This window comes from Artemia franciscana, chromosome 1, assembly GCF_032884065.1.
Source record: "Artemia franciscana chromosome 1, ASM3288406v1, whole genome shotgun sequence".
NCBI lineage: Eukaryota > Metazoa > Arthropoda > Branchiopoda > Anostraca > Artemiidae > Artemia > Artemia franciscana.
In genome coordinates, this window is record NC_088863.1 from 48,761,909 (window position 1) to 48,787,625 (window position 25,717).

At 33.2% G+C, this 25,717-nt stretch overlaps 1 protein-coding gene and 1 long non-coding RNA gene across 2 annotated transcripts in view; one reads left to right on the forward strand and one right to left on the reverse strand.

Moving 5' to 3' along the window:
- Positions 1-25,717, forward strand: part of LOC136030956 (uncharacterized) — a 71,001-nt gene that overhangs the window by 761 nt on the left and 44,523 nt on the right. Inside the window, exon 2 of the long non-coding RNA XR_010618399.1 lies at positions 13,557-13,670. This is a non-coding gene — a long non-coding RNA (uncharacterized LOC136030956). The remainder of the gene's footprint in view (positions 1-13,556; positions 13,671-25,717) is intronic.
- Positions 2,878-25,717, reverse strand: part of LOC136042568 (diphthine methyltransferase-like) — a 54,034-nt gene continuing 31,194 nt past the window's right edge. The window contains exons 3-4 of the mRNA XM_065727564.1: positions 9,710-10,484; positions 2,878-3,020 (exon numbers count right to left, since the gene is read on the reverse strand). Coding sequence (XP_065583636.1) covers positions 2,878-3,020; positions 9,710-10,316 — 750 coding nt within the window. The 5' untranslated portion in view covers positions 10,317-10,484. The remainder of the gene's footprint in view (positions 3,021-9,709; positions 10,485-25,717) is intronic.

Consider the following 25,717-nt stretch of genomic DNA (forward strand, 5'->3'; position numbering starts at 1 on the left):
TCCAATCTATGCAGTTTCCAAGATTTTCAGTTTCCCCCTCCAACTCCCCCCAATGACACCAGATCTAGTCGGGATTTAAAATAAGAGCTCTGAGGCTTGAGTTCCTTTTTAAATATTAAAATTTCATTAAGAGCTGGTCACCTGTTTGTACGTTAAAAATACCTCATAAGCATTTTCCAAGATTTCCTGTTTCCACGATTTCTGTTTCCCCCCTCCACCCCTTGTGTCCCCGGGTCCGATTCTAATTGAAAATTGAGCATCTGAGACATAAGATATTTTTATATATAAAGTTTCATTAAGATCCAATCACCCATTCATAAGATAAAGATACCTAAATTTTCATGTTTTCCTCTAGTTTTCCCCTCCAACTCCCCCCAATGTCAACGGATCATGTCGGAATTTGAAATCAGAGCTCTGAAGCAGAAGATCCTTCTAAATATCAAATTTCATCAAGATCTAATAACCTGTTCATAAGTTAAATAACCCTCATTTTTTCCAAATTACCCCCCCCCCAAAAAAAAAAGAGAGCCAATCCAGTCTGGTTATGTCAATCACGTATCTAGGACCAGTCCTTATTCTTCCCACCAAGTATCATCATGATCTCTCCACCCTAAGTGTTTTCCAAGATTTCCAGTTTCCTCCTCAAGCTCCCCCCAATGTCACCGGATCCGGTCAGGATTTAAAATAAAAGCTCAGAGACACAAAGTCCTTCGAAATATCCAATTACCCATTTGTAAGTTAAAAATGCATCATTTTTTCAAATTTTTCTGAATTACCAAATTAGCCCCCCCCCCAAATCCCCCAAAGAGAGCTGATCCAGTCCAGTTATGTCAATCATGTATCTAGGACTTGGCTTATTCTTCCCACCAATTTTCATCCTGATCTCTCTACTCTAAGCATTTTCCAAGATTTCCAGTCCTCCCTCCAATGACCCTGGATCTGGTTGGGATATAAAATGAAAGGTCTGAGTTAAAAGATCCTTCAAAAAATCAAATTTTATTGACATCTGATCACTCATTTGTAGTTTAAAAATAACTCATTTTTTCTAATTTTTCCGAATTACCCCCCCCCCCCAACTCCCCCAAAGAAATCGGGTCCGTTCTGGTTATGTCAATCACTTATCTAGGACTTGTGCTTATTTTTCCCACCAATATTTATCCCAATCTCTCCACTCTAAGACTCTAAGCATTTTCTAAGATTTCAGGTTCCCCCTCCAACTCCTGCCAATGTAAACGGATCCAGTCAGGAATTAAAATAAGAACTCTGAGACACGTTATCCTTCTAAATCTCAAATTTTATTAAAATCTGATTACCCATTTGTAAGTGATAAATACCTCATTTTTTCAAATTTTTCCAGATTAACCATCCCCTGACCCCCCCCCCCTCCCCAGATAGTCGAATCAGAGAAACAACTATTTCTAATTTAATCTGTTCTGGTCCCTGATATACCTGCCAAATTTCATTGTCCTAGCTTATCTGGAAGTACCCAAACTATCAAAACTGGGACCAACAGAACAACTGACAGAAATTGCAATTGCTATATGTCACTTGCCAAATAACAAGTGTCATAAAAATGAAAATGAAAAAACGTGAGTTTTTTCTCACTAATAATTGAAAAGCAAATTAGTACAAGAAAAAGAATACAAACTATTGAAATTTTAAAATCTCTGGGTAATAGTGGCCACATTAAGACATTAGCTGGAGTGAGGACTGGGATTCAATTAAAATTGGAAGCACCACCAAAAATCTAATAGGTAACAGTTTAGTGTAGGTATTCTTCTGAATTAAACACTGTAACAACAAACTTCAAGACTCTGAATATTGCCCTATCCTATATCCAAGTTTACAGACTTGTTTTTCAAACTGACATTACAAGTGAACTGGTTATGAGACACAAGCATACATATGAGCAAGTACAAGACTAATAATGGAAATTATTTTTACTTTTTAATTTATTTTATGCACTGCAGCAGCAACAGAAAGGATGCTAACATAACTGCACAAGCTTCTTTCTCACAACAATGTATTCAAATCTTTACTCTTTACCCTCTCCTATGAAGTTCCATTTTCCTTCAGTTAAATCCTTCCCTTGATACCTCTTCCCACCCTATTCAGGAACAAATTTTCAGAGGCACTTTAATCTTAGTTGCCCCCCACCCCTCCAAGGCTCTGAATATTGCCCTATGCAGCGTAACAAACCTTTGGATATAGCATAAGGTTACATTTTTAAAGAGGGACAGGGGCATTGTTTTTTTTGGGGGGGAGGGGGGCAGTTGCCACCAATAATTTGGAGAAAATAGCTATTATATAGCCCATACCCCTTAGCTATCTAGATATGGACCCCTCTTGTCCCCCCCCCCAATTAAAATGCTAGAGCTACTCCCCTGAAGAGAGATAGGGCAACTTGAGCATATGCACCTCTGAAAACCTAATCAACAGAAAATTGGCATCAACATACAACTTGACACAGTTTTAACAGTTCTACTGTATTATTTATCCTTTTACAACCATAGATAGGATCTGTTTAATACTAATACCTTGCTGTATACTTTTTGAAAGCTAGAAAAGTCATGAATCCTGTTTTTTTCACATTTCAGACACAAAAAAAGACACATGGAAAATCTAAATTTTTTATATTCAATTTTTTTTATTCAACAAAGAACTGTTCCTATTTGTTCTCAAATCTAGACAGTATGCAGATTTCTATTAATCCAAACCCTACACCCGTCCATCTCATAGGATGTAGAAGCAAACTCTACCTTTCAATGTTTGAGAAACCCGTTATAAAAATTGAAAAATTATTCGAGAAAGACAAATGCTTAATCTATTAAACAAAACAGGCAATTTTACAAGTTTAAGATTCATAAAACTCATAATTTACCTTCCACTAGCTTGTAAGTAGTCTTCGAATGGATGAGATTGAATGCTAGTTATTCCCATGTCTCCTTTCTTCCCTAGAAGGTTGCCTTTACCAAGTGAAAGACGAGTATCATACATTCTAAGACAACAGTCATCTGAACCTAAATAATTGCACTAGACTGTTAAGAAATACATCAGAACAAGAGTTATTACTATAAACATGGAAGCTTACTATAGTTACACCGGGACTGATTCATTGTCATGACCGATGCTTCTTGACGTTCTGCAAGAGAAGGTAGGGAGCAAGAGCGTATTTATTTGATGATAAAAAGTTATAAATATTGTCTTTTAGAGTGTCTTTGAGTAAAAGCTTCCAGCAGGTGCACCTACATCGGAACTGAGATTTCCTGAGGTGCACAAGCTGCGAGCAATAGAGTTAGAAGATCATACAAATGTTTGCCAGTTTGTTTCTAAGCCTCTTGCATGTTTTTTAAACTTCCATTGTCATTTTCGGGCATTCAGTGATGGAAAAGCCACATCTCTATCACTGCACGGGCCAGCTTTCATTTCGAATTAGTTACAAAAAGTTGCCTCATATATTATCAAATAGTTGCTATTGAACCTTATTGTCCCCTGTCCAGGTCTTTTCATAATGAAATAAATAAAACAGATGTCAGATTCAATACAAAACTTCCAAGAGGGACAATTCTCCAAAAAAAAAAAAAAAATCCAACAAAAATGAATGCAATCGATTAAAACTTTTTTTTCGATTTAGCTGACATATATCTACCATTGTTCTTGTTAGTAGGTAACTGATGTGGGTAATTATTAAACACTAAGATTCCAAGTGTCTTACCCCTAGAAAATTTTGAGGAAGTACATAAAAAGGAGTAAAAAGCTGGACGTTCTGGCAAAAGAAAATATTTCTTTAAAATTCATTTTAATAAGACTCATTATACAAAAATATGGCCACATTAATATAGCCCAGAGATGTACATATTCCAGTAAAACTAAGAACTCACTCTGAATAGAAACGATTAAGGAGAGTCATAATGAAGCAAAAATAGTTTCTGATTTAAAAAAGGAATGGTTCCATTAGATGATGTCAAAAGAGAACTGAACCAAGATAGCATTCAGGAAAACACTCCTAGAGTGAAAATTTTGAATAGAATATGCTGTTAACATTGAAGGTTTGAATCCGTGGGCCTAATAAAGGGGAGTTTAAATGATTAGATAATCTTCAATTATAAATGTTTTCCTCTGTTCAGCAATGGTTTCATCATATTGACGTTTTGTAAAGGTAAAAAAAGTATAATGAATATGGCATAAAACTTTACAGTCCCAACTGACGGTGCTAATCTCCGTTTGACGATCTTTCAGTCAGGAAGTGTAATTAGGGTGGGAGCCAGCCATCCTGTGATTTCGCACACTCTTCCTGTTTATCTTCAACAGATTTCTACTAGTACCCATTTAGAGCTGGGCCGACTCTAGCTGAGAGTACAGAGTAAGGCATTGACCAGCAGCAGTATGACTAAACCCTCGTCCTCGAGGATAAAGGATGTCAAATCTAGCGTGATAATCACTCGACTCGGACGGTTCGGCTAGGATTGGCTTCTTGTGACAGCTGGTTCAGCAAAGTAGTTAAAAAACGTTTATCCCTTTCGACCTTGTGTTTTACTTGCTTTCAGGCAAGCTGATTTGCAAACAATGCCGATTATCCTGTGCTAATTAAATATCCAGCAGATTAGTGCCTTTACAAGAACAATAACTTTAGCTGGTGGCAATTTTAGTTCCTTAGTGTTGTATTCATCTTCTGTTTTATGAGATAGTTGATCCCAACATTTAGAACACTGTAGTAACTATATCAAAACAATGTGCATATCATAATCAGTAACACAATCAGTGCAGCAGACTTTCAAAAGCCAGCTCAATAGTGAACTTTCTTTTTCTCAATCAGCACAGTTGAAGGCTGACTAAACAAAAGCCACATTTTGCTCAAACCAGCAATTTAACCTTCTCACAGCAAAGCTCAAAGCAGCATAGCTCTTACAGTAAATTTCATACTAGAAACTTACTGATTCTTCATACAGAGGCGGCTTTAGGGGTGGGGGACAGAGTGGGCAATCACCACGGGCACAGAAATTTTAGAGGCGCGAAATTTCAAATCAATAATCTAAAGGTTATAAACATCTTTTTAATTTTTTAATTTTATTTAGATTAAAATAAAGTAGAGGGCACAGTTGACAATAAGCATGAGCAAATTGAATCTGAAATTTTCATTCTTCCCAAATCTTCATCACCATTCCTTGAAAATAAAAGTAAGTAGACAGAATTTAATTAATTTTAATGTTTTTGGGATAATTTATTTTAAAATTTTGTTAATAAATGAACATTTTTCAAAAAATTTGGCCTGAAAATTACTTGGAGACTGGAGGGGAGAGGGAGAGGATAGGTACTAATTAAAGCTTTGCCCCGAGCACAAGAGAGGCCAGAACCGCCACTATCTTTATAAGATCTTGTTTTTCCACTGAAAAGGGGGAGCACCTAGCAACTTAAGAAAAACTACAATTAAACCCCTGTATGAAACAGATGCCAAGAATAAGTGTGATAATTACATTAGCATTAGTCTGGTTTGTGTAGGAAGCAAATTACTTAGCATACTAATACTTTTTAGACTTCGAGATACTGTCGATAAAGTTTTCAGAAAAATACGGTGTGGTTTTAAGAAGGGGAAAGGAATCAACCAAATTTTCACTCTTATGTTAATAACTGAGATCAATAAATACCACATTAATAACACCATTAAATTAATAAATGTCTAACTCATATAATCCCTTTAGTCCTTAGTTTTATAAATTATGAAAAAGCGCAGGATTCTGCCAATAGAAGACCTTTAGCAAAGATTCTATCGTTGTGCAATATGACAGATAAACACATTAAAGTGATTAGTCCTATGTAAGAGAATGAAATCACTCTGTTTCAGGTAGGAAATGATGTTAGTAGCCGGTTTCGTATTAAATCGGTAGCTCAGCAAGGTTGCATTCTATCCCTGTTTATATGGATCATTTTCATGAATTTTGTCCTAAGGAACACAGCAAAGGGTATGGGAGGGCATGGAATCAAATGGAAAAGTATAAATCATATAGACTTAAATTATACAGACAATTTGAGTGCCTAGATGAAAATGTTTGCAAACTGAATGTCGTTTTGGAGAGTCACCAAGTCACCAAGACTAGGAATAAATGAAGTGGAAGTGGTGATGTTGGGTAACAAGAAGATTAATCAAGTGCATAGCTTCCCTTACCTAGGTAGTATTATTTGCAAAGATAGTAAAGGCTATGAAAATGTTGAAAGTAGAATTCTATTTGCAATTTCTATTTGGTTTACATGAGCTATTTTGAATTGATTTGTGCATTTGAAAACACACACACATATATATATATATATATATATATATATATATATATATATATATATATATATATATATATATATATATATATATATATATATATATATATATAACACAAATATATATATATATACATATATATATATATATATATATATATATATATATATATATATATATATATATATATATATATATATATATATATATATATATATATATATATATATTATATATATGTATATATATATATAAACTTTCAAATTTATTTAACAGCCTTTGAACTTAATTTATTGGTAACACTTGATTTGTATGCAGTTGACTTTCCAATATTTCAATATAACAAGAACATGGCATATCTTATCAATCAGCATTTTTAACTTCATTTTATAAAACCTATAAATTTACTCCATTATATATGACAAAAGGGACAAATTATACTACATTTTCCTATAAAAACTGAGATAAAGTTCATTGGTAAGTATTTGCATTTATACTTTTGAAAATCCATAAAAACAAGATTCATTCAGGAAAGGTTTATGTATTCAAAAGAATAGCATGGTATGACATATCTCGAGCTTTGTTTTTATGCTTGAGGTATATATTTTATATGCATCCATTTTGTACTTTCTTTTCTTCTTTATTCTCTTCTTAGAATTTATATTTTGTTTCTATGCTTAGGCTCATCACTTTTTGATTTAATAGGGTAGATAAAAACAATAACGAAAAAGCTTTTGGTTTGGACATTACAATAGTCTTTGATTAGTTTATAAGACACTTTAAACCTAAAACGAGCAGAAATCAAGTCATATAATACACCAACATTAAACAAGCCCAAATTACTGAAATAAATAAATAAAACTTAACTGAACAAGAATTGAAACTCTAAGGAATAAATCTTAGGGTAAACAATTAAAAATTTGTCAGGTCCAAATTTTGGTATATTGAGTTTAAGTCTCCACCCATTGGCTCAGCAGCTTTTTGGCTTGGACCTCAGCCAAAGCTGTCTCATAGTAGCCTGTGTAATAACAATGCTATTAATAGGTTCCGAGGCATTTAGAGAAGCTGATCTCTTGCAATCACCATCAAATACCAAAAGCACCATTTTTTGATGGACATCGTTACCACAATTGTCTTTTTTATCTTAGGAGCAAGATATGATTAAGAATTTTATATACATCTTATAATAAACTAACTACACATTATAAGATATTTGAAACTTTTTTCTCACAAGACTACGTTTGAAAAACTGAAGATATTTTAGAGAAAGACACATACATAATTTTATTTAAAGACAACAAAACTGAAATCCAATCATAAATGATCTGGTCAAGCATATATCTAAACACATTAATTAATCAAGCAGAACAAAACATGAAAATTATCTTTTATTAAAAATAGGGTCGAGATGTGTCTACATTCAAGGGTACCCATTTAATAGGGGGTTCATAATGGCCAACAGAAGTTCAAATCTTCTTCATGCATTTTCAATTCGTTTGACTGCAATCCCGTCCTAATCCAAGAACAATTTTTTAGTAAAATATGACAAACAAATTATTGCACAGGACTATGGCTGCTTCAACATTTGATTCTTGCAATCCGATATTTTAATTCAAAATGTTACTTCTTGAATCAGGACAGGAATTAAAAGGAATAGAAACTAATAAACAAAACTTTCCCAAAAAATTTTCACTAAGAAAAGCAAAGGGCAATACTAGAACCTACAATGAGCAGCAATAAAGTCAAATAATCAGTAAAACTTAAAACGTTATGGCTGAATAATTTTTATTTAACTCTTGGTTATTTTATGCATAAAAAAATGTACTAAATCATGTAAAAGAAAATGTATTAAGATCATTTTCGAAATTTGAAAATCAAAAACAACAGAAATTGGTCTATAATTCTTGTTTTCAACAGGTAAATTGTGTTGTACATAAAAAAAGTCTTTGAAACGGCTTTCTGATAAAAATTTCGAGATGGGGAATGGCGTTATATATGCTAAGGGTCCAATTTGATCTTCCAGTCACATAGATTGGGAATTAGTTTAAACAAGGTGCAACCTTTCTGCTAGAAAGTTGGTGGCAGGGAAGGAAGGGCTGGGATGCAAGAATCCCCATTGGCTGATTTTTGTTATCCAACCATACAATACTGGAAATGTTTGCGTGGTTTTATTCATACAAGGTGTAAAATACCTTTCTTTTTGCTAAAAAAAGCCGGATGGTTAGGGGAAAGGGGGGTTTGAAATAGTCATGGGGATATTTTGTGCCTCGAGCAATGCATATAGGAATTTACTGTATGTTTCCATTTTAAATAAGGTGGTACAGGCTTATCTTTCGGCTAAAAACCTTAGCAGCCGTGGAGGACTAAATGCAGTTTGAACTTAGCTTGTTTTTATCTATGATCAAAACTTATCTGGCTTTTACACAAAATTGGAACTTAGCTCGATTTTTCACTTAATCATACCACGCGACTTGAGCTTCTAGCTCTTTCAACCCTGAGCCAGGATTTTAACTCGTTTTGCATCGCATTTCAAAAATTCATCACCTTGGAATTACATAGTTCATACACTGATTCATGAGTTAGCCCCCTTCTGCACTACATCAGGACTTACCTCATTTTCTTCACCAAGTCAAGAGTTGGTTAGAAGATCCATTTTTAGGATTTTTAGAATCCATTTTTAGGGTACAGAAGGGGAGTGGGTTGCACCGATCACTGTTAATAGGTAGAACAAATTTTTGTAAAACTTCAAATTGCAATTGAATGAGCCCCCTCCCAAGTTTCTATGGCCATTTGTTCTATATAAAGTGGCCAGGAAAAAGTAAACAAATGTTGGATACATGATTCTACTCCGTCAACACTACTGCACTTATTCTTATTCAATACTCTTTTTCAATGAACTTACTTCAAAAAAAGAAGTATTTGGCAGTAGAGAATTTACTTAGATTTTCCCTGATAAAGAAAAGGGGAGGGTAAGAGCTTTCTGGTTAACCGTTAGGGCGAGGGAGATTCCAAAATATTGCTTAAACACTATTTAAAAAAAATACTTTTTACCTTTTTTTTACATATATAGCACTTTACAGAAGAAACACCATTTTCAAGACTTTTAACTTATTGAAAATTACCTTACATTATTTATTTTTAGTCTAAAGAAGGGGAGGAGGGTGTATTGGTCAGCTGAGCCTACCTCCATTGGTATTGTTACGCCCTTATTAGACCCGAAAATACCCTTACTAAAAGGGCAGATCCTTTCAGGCAGTGAAAAGGCAATTACATTGCCTTTGACTTTGAGCATTGCAAACATTATGGTTCAAACTATTAGCCTAGCTATTCCACTTTTGAAGAGCAAAATATGATTAAAAAGTTTCTTTAAATATAGAAAATAATAAAAACCTTATAAATCTGTTTATTCTGGAGTATCAATGACAGAAAAAAACCTACCAGAATACAGAATATTTCTATCCTTTCTATCAAACGCCACTATCCAAGCTTCATGGTCGTGAGGGGTCCAACTGCTTTTAACTGCAAGACTTTCTGTTGAAACATCTAACAACACTAGTGCTCCTAAAGACGTACTAACACCAGACTGCATATCATAAAAGTCGCATGAAAGCAAAATGTCATAACAAAGTTGCTTTGAAGCTATATATTTTATTTCCAAACCTGATACAGCCCAAAGTCGAAAATAACCACTCGATTCAACACTTGCCAATATTGGTTGTTCAAGTGACTTCATGAATTTTATTGCTGAAATGGCATCACTATCCACAGAGCAAATAGGGTCTAAGGGAGCCATTGACACATTATGAAGGGATAGTTTCCCTATTCGTTCAGATTTTTCTCCATTTTCCAACTGGTAATTCCCACACACAAAGAAATCAGTATATTCCTCAATTGGGCAAAATTCCACACAATCAGCAGTTAATGGTGTTTGATAAGTCTTCAAAGTTTCACATCTATTTAGCACTGTTAAAAACAAAAGAATCAATTTTTGTTCTTGCACTTCTTTCAACCTCCATGAGGCATTCACGAACAAGTATTCGGGCATGGACAATGCCTCTTTTTAACCTCTCTGAAATAGTTTTACTTCCAGCATATGTTGGCCTTACATCTTTTCCCATTCCCTCAATGACAGCAAGTAACTGAGCATATTTTGATTGATTAACCAAATTAGAAGAGCTAGATGTTGATTGAACAAAACTTGCTAAGGATGATACTAGAACAAGAAAGTATGTTTTTGAAATGTTCAGTCAAAAAGAGAAGCATTGATTCAAATGCTATTTACTGAATGGAAATGTAGCTAAGAATATAAAATTTTATAAGAAGAATAAATAATTATTTTATTGGGCAATTAAATTGAAAAAAGTGAATTTTACCATAAGTGTTGTGTAAAGAGGCTCTCTAGTTTTAGCCAAAAGAATGAAAAATGTATATTTTTAGGACATATTTTATCTTTGATAGAAATAAAATAGAACCAGAACAGTAAGTATATTTACAAAAAAAAAGAGGAGATTTTTTCCCAAAAGAAAGTAAATTATATTAAAATACAGAAACACTGGGGGGTCTAATTGTAAGCCTGAGCCAAATTAAAAAAAAAAAATCTTGAGAATCTTGCTATTTTTCTACAATATCTTTTATTTTCCGCATTATTTGCCTATTTTTGCCAGTTTTTTTAAGTTGCGCCCCCATTTCAAAAAGAGAATGATGCATACATCCCAACCTTGTATATTGTCCAACTTGTTTGAAAATAACTTAGACTAGACTTCTCATTTCTTCTCTTGCAAACAACTTGGTACCATTCAGGTTTTGGACATTTCTTTGTTTTGACAAGAGATTTGGAACTAATCATTTTGATGCGACACTGATGACAGTGGTCAAGTACAGTCCTGAAACGTGGGCGCTTTGGAAGATGGAGGATAATTTACTGTATGTTTTTCAGAGGAATCGTCTATAGATCGTTTTTTGGTACCTGCCTTCAAATAGTAAGCTGTAAAAAAATGGTTCTCTTCTACTTTCTGAGGCTATAATGAGAGAAAGGTTGAGATGGCTAGGACACATATTGTCACAATCATGTTTTAACATTTGCACTGCGTACAATAATAGACTGTCTCTATATAAAATAAAGTTATTTCTGAATCCACATACAAGTCTGAAACAAGGTATCACTATTCTTTGAAAAGTGTTCAACCTCTTGTTGCTGTTGTATTGATTGTCAAACACTTTTCATAGAAAAACAAAAGATAAAAATACATTATGGGGTTTACAGCTAAACACCCTTAAATTTTTGGTAAGATATGAATAAATGATGTTACAAGTAAACCAAAAAATTTGTCACCAAGTTTAGGGGAATTTACGGTAGGAACGCCACTTGCCTGGGTAGGGAATTTAAAGTGCCGAAACCCTATAGGCAAGTGTGTATTCTCCTGATGAGCCCTTGTGTTGGGCCGTTGCCTCTTAATTATTTGTCTTTTTTTCTTTTCTTTTTTTTACAGTTTTTAATATTTGGTAAATGACGACTTTTACTTACTTACAAAACGACTGCCTGTCCATGGATTATTCTTTATGGTTGATTGTGTACGGCTATGCTGATTGACCTATATAATTGTATGGATGAGTAGGGTTAAGGACTCATTCAAGTAACTGATCTATACTAATTACTAATGTAGGAAAACAGTCTTCCTTTTCTCCTTCTGTCTCCTTTTTTGTGCGTGTGTGTGTTTGTGCTGTTGCATTGGTGATTTCTTTTTTCATTATATGTAAGATCTTTGAGAAAAAAGCAAAGGTTTGAAGGCTGTACATAACCATTTTCCAATGTTGGAGGCGGGGGCTTTTGTACAAGCTACAATGGGCCTTAATTTTGGTAGACTGTAAAATTTTTGACAAGAGCTGCCCCGAGGGAAAAATTTATTATATAATTGTGGAGTAACTTTACCATTTTGTTTTAGATCTTTTAATTCTTTCATAATTTTTTTTTTTAGCAAACTGATCAGTATGATCCTTGGTTATAGTTTTATATGTAGTTTTGTCATTTAGATGTGTATAAATTTTTGTGTTGTAATCTGTCGTATCCATGACAACCAAAGAATTGATTTTGTCTGCTTTAGTTATAATAATGGACAGGTCTTCGCGGAGATTAGATACAATTCTTAGGTCATGCAAATTATCTGGTTTTATATTGGAGGGAGAATTAGCCTTTTTTTTATTATTGTAAAGGGTATCAATAAGACTAGCCCTAACTTCGTCTGGTTTGGAAATCGATGAATGAAATTTGTGCAAAGAAGACTCTAGAGAGGAAATTAAACCTGCCACAGGAACTTGTTTCGGAAGAAAATAGAATTTTGGACCTTTTCCAAGAGTTAGAATTTCCAATGGTTCAAGCGTTCTAGAGGACAAATTAACCACAGCCGGTTCAGGAGTGAATCTTGGAGCATATATAGGGTTATTCATTGATGATTCATTTCATAGATTTCCAATTTTTTAACAAGTCGTTCCCTTGATAAGTGGAAATCATGACTAAATAAATTTCTTGCAACTTGGTTAAAATCAGCAAAAGACAATTTTTCAAATAAAAACTTTTCTAGAGATTTCCTTTCAGAGGAAATGATGCATCTTTTTTGTTTTTTGTCTTTGATAATGTGTATTAATGTTTTTATTTGTAATGTATGAGCAAATCGCTTTTTTTTCGGGTATTTAAGTGTAATCTGAATCTTACAAACTTGGGAGTAAAATTTTCAAATTTGCAAGATTGCAGTAATTTTGTTGGTTAATAATATTAGCGTTTTTCGCCTAAACTAATGAAGTAAAATATAAGGGCCGTCCTCAGCAATACAAAAATATATAAGAAGAAACAACTTACGACAGGACAAAATCAATGAAACTAAAATGATTTTTTTTTTTTTCAAAACAGTCCCAGCATCCTTACCTCAGCGAAGTTCAACCAGGACTGATGAATAAATTGTGATGAAACGAGGCAATTCATTGAAATGAAGGAGAATGATTTAAAAACACATTTTTAATGCCAGCCTTGCTTTTTTGGCTGCTGATCCGATAGGTCTATTTGTGACAGGTTTTGTGTTAATAGCTATTGGTTTTTTTTATAATATTTCTTAAGGTCATTTTTAATTAAATTTTTGTATAGAGCATTTAGTGAATTGTCTCCCAAGTCCCTATTTAAGGAAATATTATAATTAATCTTAAGTCTGATTTCAATTGCTTCTCGAACTACTTGCTTTATGCCTAGGTCATTGCTAATAATGGCGCATTCTTCAAAAAGTATTTTTCTGGCTAGGATCTTCAAAAACATGGCTGCTTAAAGCAGAATCAAAAGAAACAGAAGTAATATTAGAATTCAGAGCTTTGGTGATATCATCCTTATGCTGTTGTTGGCGTTTCTCAAAATCTGGTAAGTTCTCCCGACATAGAATTTGCTACAGCCGCATGGTATTTGATAGACAACTCTTTGGCGAGTAACTGGAGTTTTATCTTTACCAGAACTTAGGAGATTTATGATTTTCAAATTATTGATAAATACAACATACAGATTATTTTGTGTGCATATTTTTTTTAAGATTCCAAGTTATTTTCGAAATATATGGGAGGTAAATTATGTTTTGGGGCTTATCGGGATTCTCACATGATAAATTATCGTTAATTTTACGGGAGTGTCTTTTCAGTCTATGGTTAATTTTATTATTAATAAATAAAAGAAGATACCCATTTCTAAGAAATATGTCCCTGATAAAGTCTAGTTCAGCTGTGATGTAGGAATCAGAACAAATGTTAAGGGCACGATCGACGAGAGATATTACGAAGCTCTTTTAACTTGTGGCGAGTGGTTGGATTTAAAATGTAAATATTTATTGTTTTGTGTTGGTTTTCTGTAAATAGTAAAACTGAGTTCGTCTAAGCTACGTATAATTAGCGTAATAACCAACATAACATATAAACATACATCCATGCTCCTTCTTCTAGAATTATTTCCTCGCAAAATTCAAAATTTTATAGATTGCAGCTTCTATAGAGTGCAAACCTCTACGACCGGGTTCTCTGATATAATGAATCTAATAAAGCAAATTTCACCAAGGCTGCTTGCTTTTATGATCTCCCTTGGGAGTAAACAAAACAAAATAAACATGCATCTACAATCTTTTTTCCAGATTTTTTTCTTGCAAAATTCTAAATATCGTAGATTTGAGCTTGGAACTTCTACAGGAGGGTCTCTTTAATGATGAATCCAATGAAGCAATTTTTACTAAGACTGCTTTCCCATTGGGGGGCACAAGAAAATATATCCTAAGATATATTCCTCTGCCCCCCACCCATCACTGCTAATCTAGTGTCTGCCCACTGGAAATTTTTCCGCGGGCGCCCTTGTCTTCTATAATGCTATTATATCTTAAAATATTAAAAAAATTAATTTGCTTTTGATTATAGCTCAATTACCCCCTTTTCCCCGCCAGAAAAATCATGTATACAGCCCTGCCAATGGCCCTTGAGTTAGAGCAGTAGTCTCTTCTTAAAAAGCAGAGACAAAAAGACAAAGTTTAAAGTAAAGAGCAAGGGCTTCAGAAGGGACCAGCTACCCTCATTTAAAGCATAATTCCTGATTATTTTACGCTTTAATATAGCTTCTTACTTTTTTTTTTCTTTTTACAAGTTTCACGAAAAAATACAGGCGAAGTAAGCATTTTAGTTTCTTTCCTGAAATTTAAGTAGTTATCCTTTAAATATAAGGTAAAGGTAAAGGATACGGCATTAGACTTTACAGTCCCTACCGGCGGTGCTGATCTCCGTTTCTTGGCCCTTCAGCCAGGAAGTGCAATGGGGGGTTGGGGGCCAACCATCCTGTGCTTTCGCACACCCTTCCTGTTTACCTTCCCCAGATTTCTCCAGGTACCCATTTAAAGCTGGGTCGACTCTGGCTAAGCTTACAGAGTCACGCCACTGACTCCCGTCCCAAACTGAACAATTGGGTACACTGGGATTCGAACCGGCGTCCTTTCAGACAAAGAATCCCAAATCCAGCGCACCAACCGACTCGGCTAGGACGGCGATTAAATATACTTTTCTGGTAATTCTAATGGTGAGCTGGAAAAATTTGCTCACCTGGATAAAGTTGCTTAGACTGGAAGAACAATGAAGACCTAGCCTAAGATCCTTCCAACAGCTCAAGTAGGATACCCTGACCTCCATACCTTCGCCTATTCTCGCAGCAGAGGTAATTTATGACAAAATTTATATTTATAAATATGTATAGCACTCAAAGATCAGTTCGATGATACAAATCATTGATCCTGAACGGATAAGATTGGAACTATAACCTATACATATATGGAATTTTTAGTTAAAATAAACAATTATTCAGTCATATGGTAACCATGTAGCATCGTTAACAAATTATAAACGTCATAAATTGAAATGTAAATTTATATGGTTAAACCTATCAAAAGTTGAAAAGTCTAACTAGTTAACATTCTCCAAATTTCCTTGGCTTTAGTCTTAACATAAAATCGTGCGAGTGACATCTATTGGAGCTGATCATCTCACAGGTTTTTAAAATAATTTTCTCCGTCGACTTAGTTAAGAGCTAGGAATACCCGCGTGAAATTTATTGGGTTGGTAGTGGAATTTATTAGAGGAAGAAAGCTGCGAAAGTAGTATTATCCTAGAGGGAGTAGTGGTTTCAAAAAAGTTTCCATTTTCTCAGTAGCAATAAATCTTGCGCTTTTAGTGAATTTTCGTCACCCGTAGGAGGAGGGGCCAATTGTCATCGCATGAGATCTTCCCAGAATAAAAGTAGGAATACTTCTTTTTTATATGATATGATTTCTGTTGGAGCATTAGACGTGTACTCTTGAGGGATATCGTGCTAAGTTAACAGCTCCCCTTCATCAAGTTTCAGTTCTTCTAGGGTATCTATAATGTATTGTTATTTTTTTGAATAACGAGTACGTTTTGTGTTTTTCACAATGATGCCCCTTCCGAAAAATTTGTGTGTAAGAGCCTGGAGTGTGTTAAGCAAGGTGCAAGCTAGAAAGGTAATGTATGTAGAACCATGGAATGTGATCAGGAGTTGAAATGTACTGTGTGGGAGGCAGGGCCATGTCAATAATTTTTTCTGTGGAGGGGAGGGATAGGGGTTCACAAATGGATATTTTTTGGGAGGGGATTTGCAAAAAAAAAATTCATCAACCATTTGTTTATATTTCTTTTTGTTAAGTTTTGACGGGTCGGACTAACATTTTGTGGAAAGGGAGAGGGTCAAACCCCCTAAATCCCCTGGATATGACCTTACTTGGGGGGTATGAGGTTCATATCCTCTCAAATAGGAAAAAGTATGTAATAGGCATTTATATTTCATATTGGCAACAAAGTTTTCCTTGGTTTTATCTCTTGAAATGTTTTACTGTTTTGTTTTATCAGTGAAAAGTACTTACACTTTATGTTGCAGACCACGCAATTGTATAAAAAGAATAGAAAATTATTTTTGATAGTTAGACCACTTTAAAACATCTTGCCCTTTATGATGAACCCCTTTACCAATCTATCGAATTTTCGTGGGCACTCTGGAGCTAATATCTTTTTTTTGTCTTATAAACGTGGTTTTTGGTCTAATAAGCTTAAAAGAACTTTAATATTAAAAATTCAGGTGTTATTTCTACTAGCTCCAAGTTGCGATAAGTTGGGAGTGGGCAAGTGGGGATACACTTGGAGCAAAATTGACCCTCTAATAACAGCACAGCGTAGACCAAGCGCACCGGAATCTAACCCAGAACAAACTTGAGTCATTTTCTTGGCTATAAAGACCTCATAGGTTACCATCCGAGAGAATATCCCCTGTGAAAGGTCTAGTTACAAATAGAACGGTAGCTCAAATATTCAACAAGTCTCAGTATTCTTACTGCTCGAGAGTTGGTTTTATATCTCCGAACTGATTTCAGATTTAGTTGAAATTTAATCAAACAGTTCGTGGTAACGAACTGTAGTAAAAAGCGACCCGGCTCAATAGTAAACGAAACTCTAAAAAACGGAATTTTGATGCTAAAATATACATAAAAAGAATCGGATTTTCATGCTGATTTTAAATATATAAGTTTCATTAACTTTAGTCTTTGTCATCAAAAGTTACGAGCCTGGGAAAATTTGCTTTATTTTGGAAAATAGGGGGAAACATCCCGTAAAAGTCATAGAATCTTAACGAAAATCACACCATCGCATTCGGCATATCAGAGAACTCTATAGCAAAAATTTTAAGCTCCTATCTACAAAAATGTGGAATTTCGTATTTTTTGCCAGAAGACAAATCACGGGTGCGTGTTTATTTGCTTTTTTTTTCTTTTCCCCAGGGGTCATCTTATCGACCAAGTGGTCCTAGAATGTCGCAAAAAGGCTCATTCTAACGGAAATGAAAAGTTCTAGTGCCCTTTTTCAGTGACCAAAAAAATTGGAGGGCACCTAGGCCCCCTCCCACGGTCATTTTTCCTCCAAAGTCAACGGATCAAAATTTGTAGATAGCCATTTTGTGTCGCATAGTCGAAAACCATAATAACTATGTCTTTGGGAATGACTTACTCCCCCAGGAACTGCAAGTTACAAACTTTGACCAGTGTTTACATATAATAATCGTTATTGGGAAGTGTAGAGGCGTTTTCAGGGGGATTTTTTTGGTTTTGGGGGTGAGACTGAGGGGAGGGGGCTATTCGGGAGGATCTTTCCTTGGAGAAATATGTCATGGGGGAATAGAAATTCAATGAAAAGGGCGCAGGATTTTCTAAAACTACTATAAAAAAAACAATGAAAAAATAAACATGAAAAAGTTTTTTAGTATTAAAACTTAAAGAAAATTTAAGTATTTTTAGTAATTTCAACTATTTACTCTACGGCCTTCCTGATTCAGGGGTCATTCTTAAAGAATTGAGACAAAACTTACGATTTAGTGTAAAGAGCGAGGCATTAACGAGGGTACAAACCCCCTTGGATATGTTATACATTATAAAATGTTATAATGTTATATATGATTATACATTATTTTGTATAATTATATTTATATATAATTTATATATATATATATATATATATATATATATATATATATATATATATATATATATATATATATATATATATATATATATATATATATATATATATATATATATATATATATATATATATATATATATATATATTATATATATATTATATATTATAAGGAGCAGCATCGAAACCAAAAAGGAACACAAATTGTTCTTTTTACGAAGGGGGTTCTCTTCCCCTTAACTCGTTGCTTTTTACTCGGAATTTTGACTTTTTGAGCGAGTTTTCCGAGAATGTTTACTGAAATACATGAGCCATCGAATTAGAAAAGAAGGTCTTTCAAATCACTAAAAAACTTTAGCTTAATGAGCGAGTAGTAGAAGAAAAGGCATTAACCCTTAAATACAGAATAATTTCAGTTCACTTTAAGTTTTAAAGTTGCTCTTTAGTTTTTAGCTGAATTTTTGTATTTATCTAATCATATCCTTCCCCCACGGAAAAAACGGTCGATATTTAAATTCTCTCTGTCCAGTTTTTGTTGGGCTGCAAAGATTAGAGAAAAAAAAATTTGGAAGGTAATGAAAAAAGTATGTCAAGTAAAGCAAAATGTATGAAGAAAGAACAAGTAAAGTAAATACACAAAAAACAACCCATTTTATGAAAGCTAAGATAAAAACTCCTAGCATTCAGTTCTATTAACACAGAAGTGTTGAATGGACTTTTATTTAACAATATAAATATTTTTTAACCTGCTTATCAAACACCAACTTGCTTAACTCTGTAATTATAAGAAGTAAAACGTTTTCCAAGTATTTGGTTTAAAGCAAAGCATTGAAATAAGATTAAGAATTTAGTGTTAGGCGTTATTGAGAAAGGTTGCAAGTGCTGAACATTACTGAATAATATTAGTTTTTAATTTAATTTTAAATACCAAAAACCGATATATTTGACGGCCTTATGCTTCCTGGCTATAAAAATTAAAGCTTTTTCAAAATGAACAACTGGGCTAATACAGTCACTCCTAGTAAAAGGTAATAATGATAAAACACAAAAAAAAACCATACATCTGTTTTGGGGAAGCTACAAAGTTAAACATTTCTTATTGTAGTGGCCTCAGATATCGGCTCAACGGTAGCCGAACTTTCTCAAACACGAATAGCTTGGGATGTTTACTTTGATCTTGAAATAAATACATGTTCAGAATAAAAAGCTGGTTCTTTGATGTAATGCTATCAATATTTAGGTTTTCATGCTTTCATTATTGTTAAGGATCAGTATTTACCTACCATTCTTCACTGCAAAAATTCTTTTTTTTTACTTAAACCAAGTCATATAAAAAACATTATTGTGGGAAATTGAAGAGGGATTATTCCATACAAAATTATAACTCATATTGGCCCTATTCAGGGCCAAAACATATTGAGAGGTAGCCAACAAAGGACCAACACACAATTCTTCCATGGTTTTCCTTACTCTGCTCTCTTTCCTTTGGTTTACTCAAAATTACCTTATAGTCCCCGATCGCTCCCCCTCCCTCTGCAGGCACCCATGATTGAAGAACGGCAAAATTTATACCTGATAATCCCTTTGTTTTTTTCCCACCATTTTTACAGCCAAACCATAGCAGATATACTTCCAACATTAGTCTGCAGAGGTAATAATGGGCTAAGTTGTAATTGCAATTAATACCAGCATGAACAGCGATGGTAATTGATGGGTTGTTTCTGTGGAGCACGCTGACTTGATAATCTTGCGTCGATAGTCTTCATTATGTCAGTGTTTAATGTGTCTGTGGAATGATGATGACTTAATAATTTCAAGTTGATATGTCTCATTGTTTTCACACTTGCTTTCATCTCTTGCTGCAGTAAATAGCGAAGCTCTGGTATTCTTCATCATTGGCATATTATTAACTTAGCTCCCCCCCCCCACCCCCAATTTAGAAAATAATTTCAATTCGTTTTCAGTTATAATATTGTTTTTACTTCTGTTTAACAAAGGTATTTTTTTACTTTTTCATTTCAAGCACCAAACTCAAGTTTACCCTGATTATAAGGAAGCCCACCTCACAACCCCCAAAGCTTGATTCTTCACAACAGTCTTTTGAGAGGAAAAAACTCACTTAGCATTGGTTCACAACATGTTGAAATTAGTTAATTCTTTAATCTTTATCACGGTTGCAACTTTAACTGCAACCTAGTAAAAGAAAAACCTGAATGAAAAAAGAAATTGCCATCTGACAGTGATTCAGGAATGGTATCTATTTTTTCCGTTCACCTTAAAAATAAAAGTTTATAACGAAAAGAAAACTATGGTGATTTTGAAAAAAAAATAGTATTTCGAAATTGGCGCCTGATCGAAATTAAATAAAAAAAAAGTTTTTTGAAATGAATATAAGGAGCGACATTAAAACTGAAAACGAACAGAAATTACTCCGTATATGAAAGGGGTTTTTCCTCCTCGACACCCCGCTCCTTACGCTACAGTTTTTTATTGTTTTAAAAAGTAGAGTTGCGAGAAAGAATCAAACTTTAGCGCAAGGAGCGGGGTGTAGAGGAGGAAAAGCCCCTTTCATATACGGAGTAATTTCTGTTCGTTTTCAGTTTTAATGTCGCTCCTTACTTTCATTTTAAAAAACTTGTTTTTTTTATTTAATTTCTGAAAGTTCTTGAATTAATGCATGTCTGATTTTGGCTCTCCGTACATAAATTATTAAAATGAAATTTGCATATTAATTCTTTTTTTGGCTAAATGACTTTCTCTTAGTTTTGATCAGACGATTTTGAGAAATAAAGGGTGGGAAGGAGGATTAGTTGCCCTCCAATTTTTCGGTTTCTTAAAAAGGCAACTAGATCTTTTAATTTTTAACGAAGGTTTTTATTAATAAAAAATATACGTAACTTGAGAATTAACTTACGTAACAAACTTTTACATTCTTATATTTTTGATTATATATATGAGGGGGTTGGTCCCCTCGTTAATACCTCGCTCTTCACACTAAATCTTGTTTTGTCCCAATTCTTTAAGAATGACCACTGAATCAGAAAGGCCGCAGAATAAATAGTTGAAATTACTTAAAAAATTTTTAGCATAAAGAGCGAAGTATTTATCTCCTCCTAAATACCTCGCTCTTTATGCTAAAGTATTTTTAGAACCCCTCATATGCGTAATAATCTCTGTTCGTTTTAAGTTTCAATGCTACTCTTTTCTTTCAATTGAAAAAACTTTTCCATGTTTATTTTTTCATTGTTCTTTTTTAAGTAATTTTAGAAAATCCTGCGCCCTTTTCATTGAAATTCTGTTCTCCCATGACAGATTTCTCCAAGGAAAGATCGTACCACATAGCCCCCTCCCCTCAACCCCACCCCCAAAGCCCAAAATAAATCCCCTGAAAACAACTGTACACTTCCCAATAACCATTATTATATGTAAACACTGGTCGAAGTTTTTAACTTGCAGCCCCTTCCCCAGGGACTGTGGGGGAGTAAGTCATTCCCAAAGACATAGTTATTACGGTTTTTGACAATGCAGAACGAAATGGCTGTCTCAAAATTTTGATCTGTTGACTTTGGAGAAAAAATGAGCGTGGGAGGTGGCCTAGGTGCCCTCCAATCTTTTTGTCACTTAAAAAGGGCACTAGAACTTTTCATTTCCGTTAGAATGAGCCCTCTTGCAACATTCTAGGACCACTTGGTCGATACGATGACCCCTGGGGAAAAAAAAAACAACAAACAAACAAATAAACACGCACCCGTGATTTGTCTTCTGGCAAAAATACGAAATTCCACATTTTTGTAGATAGGAGCTTGAAAATTTTGCTATAGGGTTCTCTGATACGCTGAATGCGATGGTGTGATTTTCGTTAAGATGCTGTGACTTTTAGGGGGTGTTTTCCCCTATTTTCTAAAATAAGGCAAATTTTTTCAGGCTCGTAACTTTTGATGACAAAAACTGAATTTGATGAAACTTATAAATTTAAAATTAGCATGAAAATCTGATTCTTTTGATGTATGTTTTAGCATCAAAATTCTGTTTTTTAGAGTTTCGTTTACTATTGAGCCGGGTCGCTCCTTACTACAGTTCGTTACCATTAACTGTTCGATGTCGCTCCTTACTTACAGTTAAAAAAAACTAGTTTTTTTTATTTAATTTCTGAACGTTTTTGAATTAATGCATGTTTGATTTTGGCTGTCCACCATAGGACTTGTCCAATCTTATTGAATTTTTTGTATTGAATCAGATTAACAGATTATTAAAATGAAATTTGCATATTAATTCCTTTTTTGGCTAAATGGCTTTCTCTTAGTTTTGATCGGACGATTTTGAAAAATAAATGGTGGGGAAGGAGGCCTAGTTGCCCTCCAATTTTTGGGTTACATAAAAAGGCAACTATAACTTTTAATTTTTAATTAACGTTTCTATTAGTGAAAAATACGCTTAACTTAAGAATTAACTTACGTAACAAACTTTTATATTCTTATATTTTTATAATGTATAACATTATAACGTATAATAATATAATATTTATATATAAATTTATATATATCTATATATTATAATATATAATATATATATATATATATATATATATATATATATATATATATATATATATATATATATATATATATATATATATATATATATATATATATATATATATATATATATATATATATATATATATATATATATATATATATATATATATATATATATATATATATATATATATATATATATATATATATATATATATATATATATATATATTATATATATATATATATACATATATATATATATATATATATATATATATATATATATATATATATATATATATATATATATATATATATATATATATATATATATATATATATATATATATATATATATATATATATATATATATAATATATATATATATATATATATATATATATATATATATATATATATATATATATATATATATATATATATATTATATATTATATATTATAATATATAGATATATATAAATTTATATATAAATATTATATTATTATACGTTATAATGTTATACATTATAAAAATATAAGAATATAAAAGTTTGTTACGTAAGTTAATTCTTAAGTTAAGCGTATTTTTCACTAATAGAAACGTTAATTAAAAATTAAAAGTTATAGTTGCCTTTTTATGTAACCCAAAAATTGGAGGGCAACTAGGCCTCCTTCCCCACCATTTATTTTTCAAAATCGTCTGATCAAAACTAAGAGAAAGCCATTTAGCCAAAAAAGGAATTAATATGCAAATTTCATTTTAATAATCTGTTAATCTGATTCAATACAAAAAATTCAATAAGATTGGACAAGTCCTATGGTGGACAGCCAAAATCAAACATGCATTAATTCAAAAACGTTCAGAAATTAAATAAAAAAAACTAGTTTTTTTTAACTGTAAGTAAGGAGCGACATCGAACAGTTAATGGTAACGAACTGTAGTAAGGAGCGACCCGGCTCAATAGTAAACGAAACTCTAAAAAACAGAATTTTGATGCTAAAACATACATCAAAAGAATCAGATTTTCATGCTAATTTTAAATTTATAAGTTTCATCAAATTCAGTTTTTGTCATCAAAAGTTACGAGCCTGAAAAAATTTGCCTTATTTTAGAAAATAGGGGAAAACACCCCCTAAAAGTCACAGCATCTTAACGAAAATCACACCATCGCATTCAGCGTATCAGAGAACCCTATAGCAAAAATTTCAAGGTCTAATCTACAAAAATGTGGAATTTCGTATTTTTGCCAGAAGACAAATCACGGGTGCGTGTTTATTTGTTTGTTTGTTGTTTTTTTTTTCCCCAGGGGTCATCGTATCGACCAAGTGGTCCTAGAATGTTGCAAGAGGGCTCATTCTAACGGAAATGAAAAGTTCTAGTGCCCTTTTTAAGTGACAAAAAGATTGGAGGGCACCTAGGCCACCTCCCACGCTCATTTTTTCTCCAAAGTCAACAGATCAAAATTTTGAGACAGCCATTTCGTTCTGCATTGTCAAAAACCGTAATAACTATGTCTTTGGGAATGACTTACTCCCCCACAGTCCCTGGGGAAGGGGCTGCAAGTTAAAAACTTCGACCAGTGTTTACATATAATAATGGTTATTGGGAAGTGTACAGTTGTTTTCAGGGGATTTATTTTGGGCTTTGGGGGTGGGGTTGAGGGGAGGGGGCTATGTGGTACGATCTTTCCTTGGAGAAATCTGTCATGGGAGAACAGAATTTCAATGAAAAGGGCGCAGGATTTTCTAAAATTACTTAAAAAAGAACAATGAAAAAATAAACATGGAAAAGTTTTTTCAATTGAAAGAAAAGAGTAGCATTGAAACTTAAAACGAACAGAGATTATTACGCATATGAGGGGTTCTAAAAATACTTTAGCATAAAGAGCGAGGTATTTAGGAGGAGATAAATACTTCGCTCTTTATGCTAAAAATTTTTTAAGTAATTTCAACTATTTATTCTGCGGCCTTTCTGATTCAGTGGTCATTCTTAAAGAATTGGGACAAAACAAGATTTAGTGTGAAGAGCGAGGTATTAACGAGGGGACCAACCCCCTCATATATATAATCAAAAATATAAGAATGTAAAAGTTTGTTACGTAAGTTAATTCTCAAGTTACGTATATTTTTTATTAATAAAAACCTTCGTTAAAAATTAAAAGATCTAGTTGCCTTTTTAAGAAACCGAAAAATTGGAGGGCAACTAATCCTCCTTCCCACCCTTTATTTCTCAAAATCGTCTGATCAAAACTAAGAGAAAGTCATTTAGCCAAAAAAAGAATTAATATGCAAATTTCATTTTAATAATTTATGTACGGAGAGCCAAAATCAGACATGCATTAATTCAAGAACTTTCAGAAATTAAATAAAAAAAACAAGTTTTTTAAAATGAAAGTAAGGAGCGACATTAAAACTGAAAACGAACAGAAATTACTCCGTATATGAAAGGGGCTTTTCCTCCTCTACACCCCGCTCCTTGCGCTAAAGTTTGATTCTTTCTCGCAACTCTACTTTTTAAAACAATAAAAAACTGTAGCGTAAGGAGCGGGGTGTCGAGGAGGAAAAACCCCTTTCATATACGGAGTAATTTCTGTTCGTTTTCAGTTTTAATGTCGCTCCTTATATTCATTTCAAAAAACTTTTTTTTTATTTAATTTCGATCAGGCGCCAATTTCGAAATACTATTTTTTTTTCAAAATCACCATAGTTTTCTTTTCGTTATAAACTTTTATTTTTAAGGTGAACGGAAAAAATAGATACCATTCCTGAATCACTGTCAGATGGCAATTTCTTTTTTCATTCAGGTTTTTCTTTTACTAGGTTGCAGTTAAAGTTGCAACCGTGATAAAGATTAAAGAATTAACTA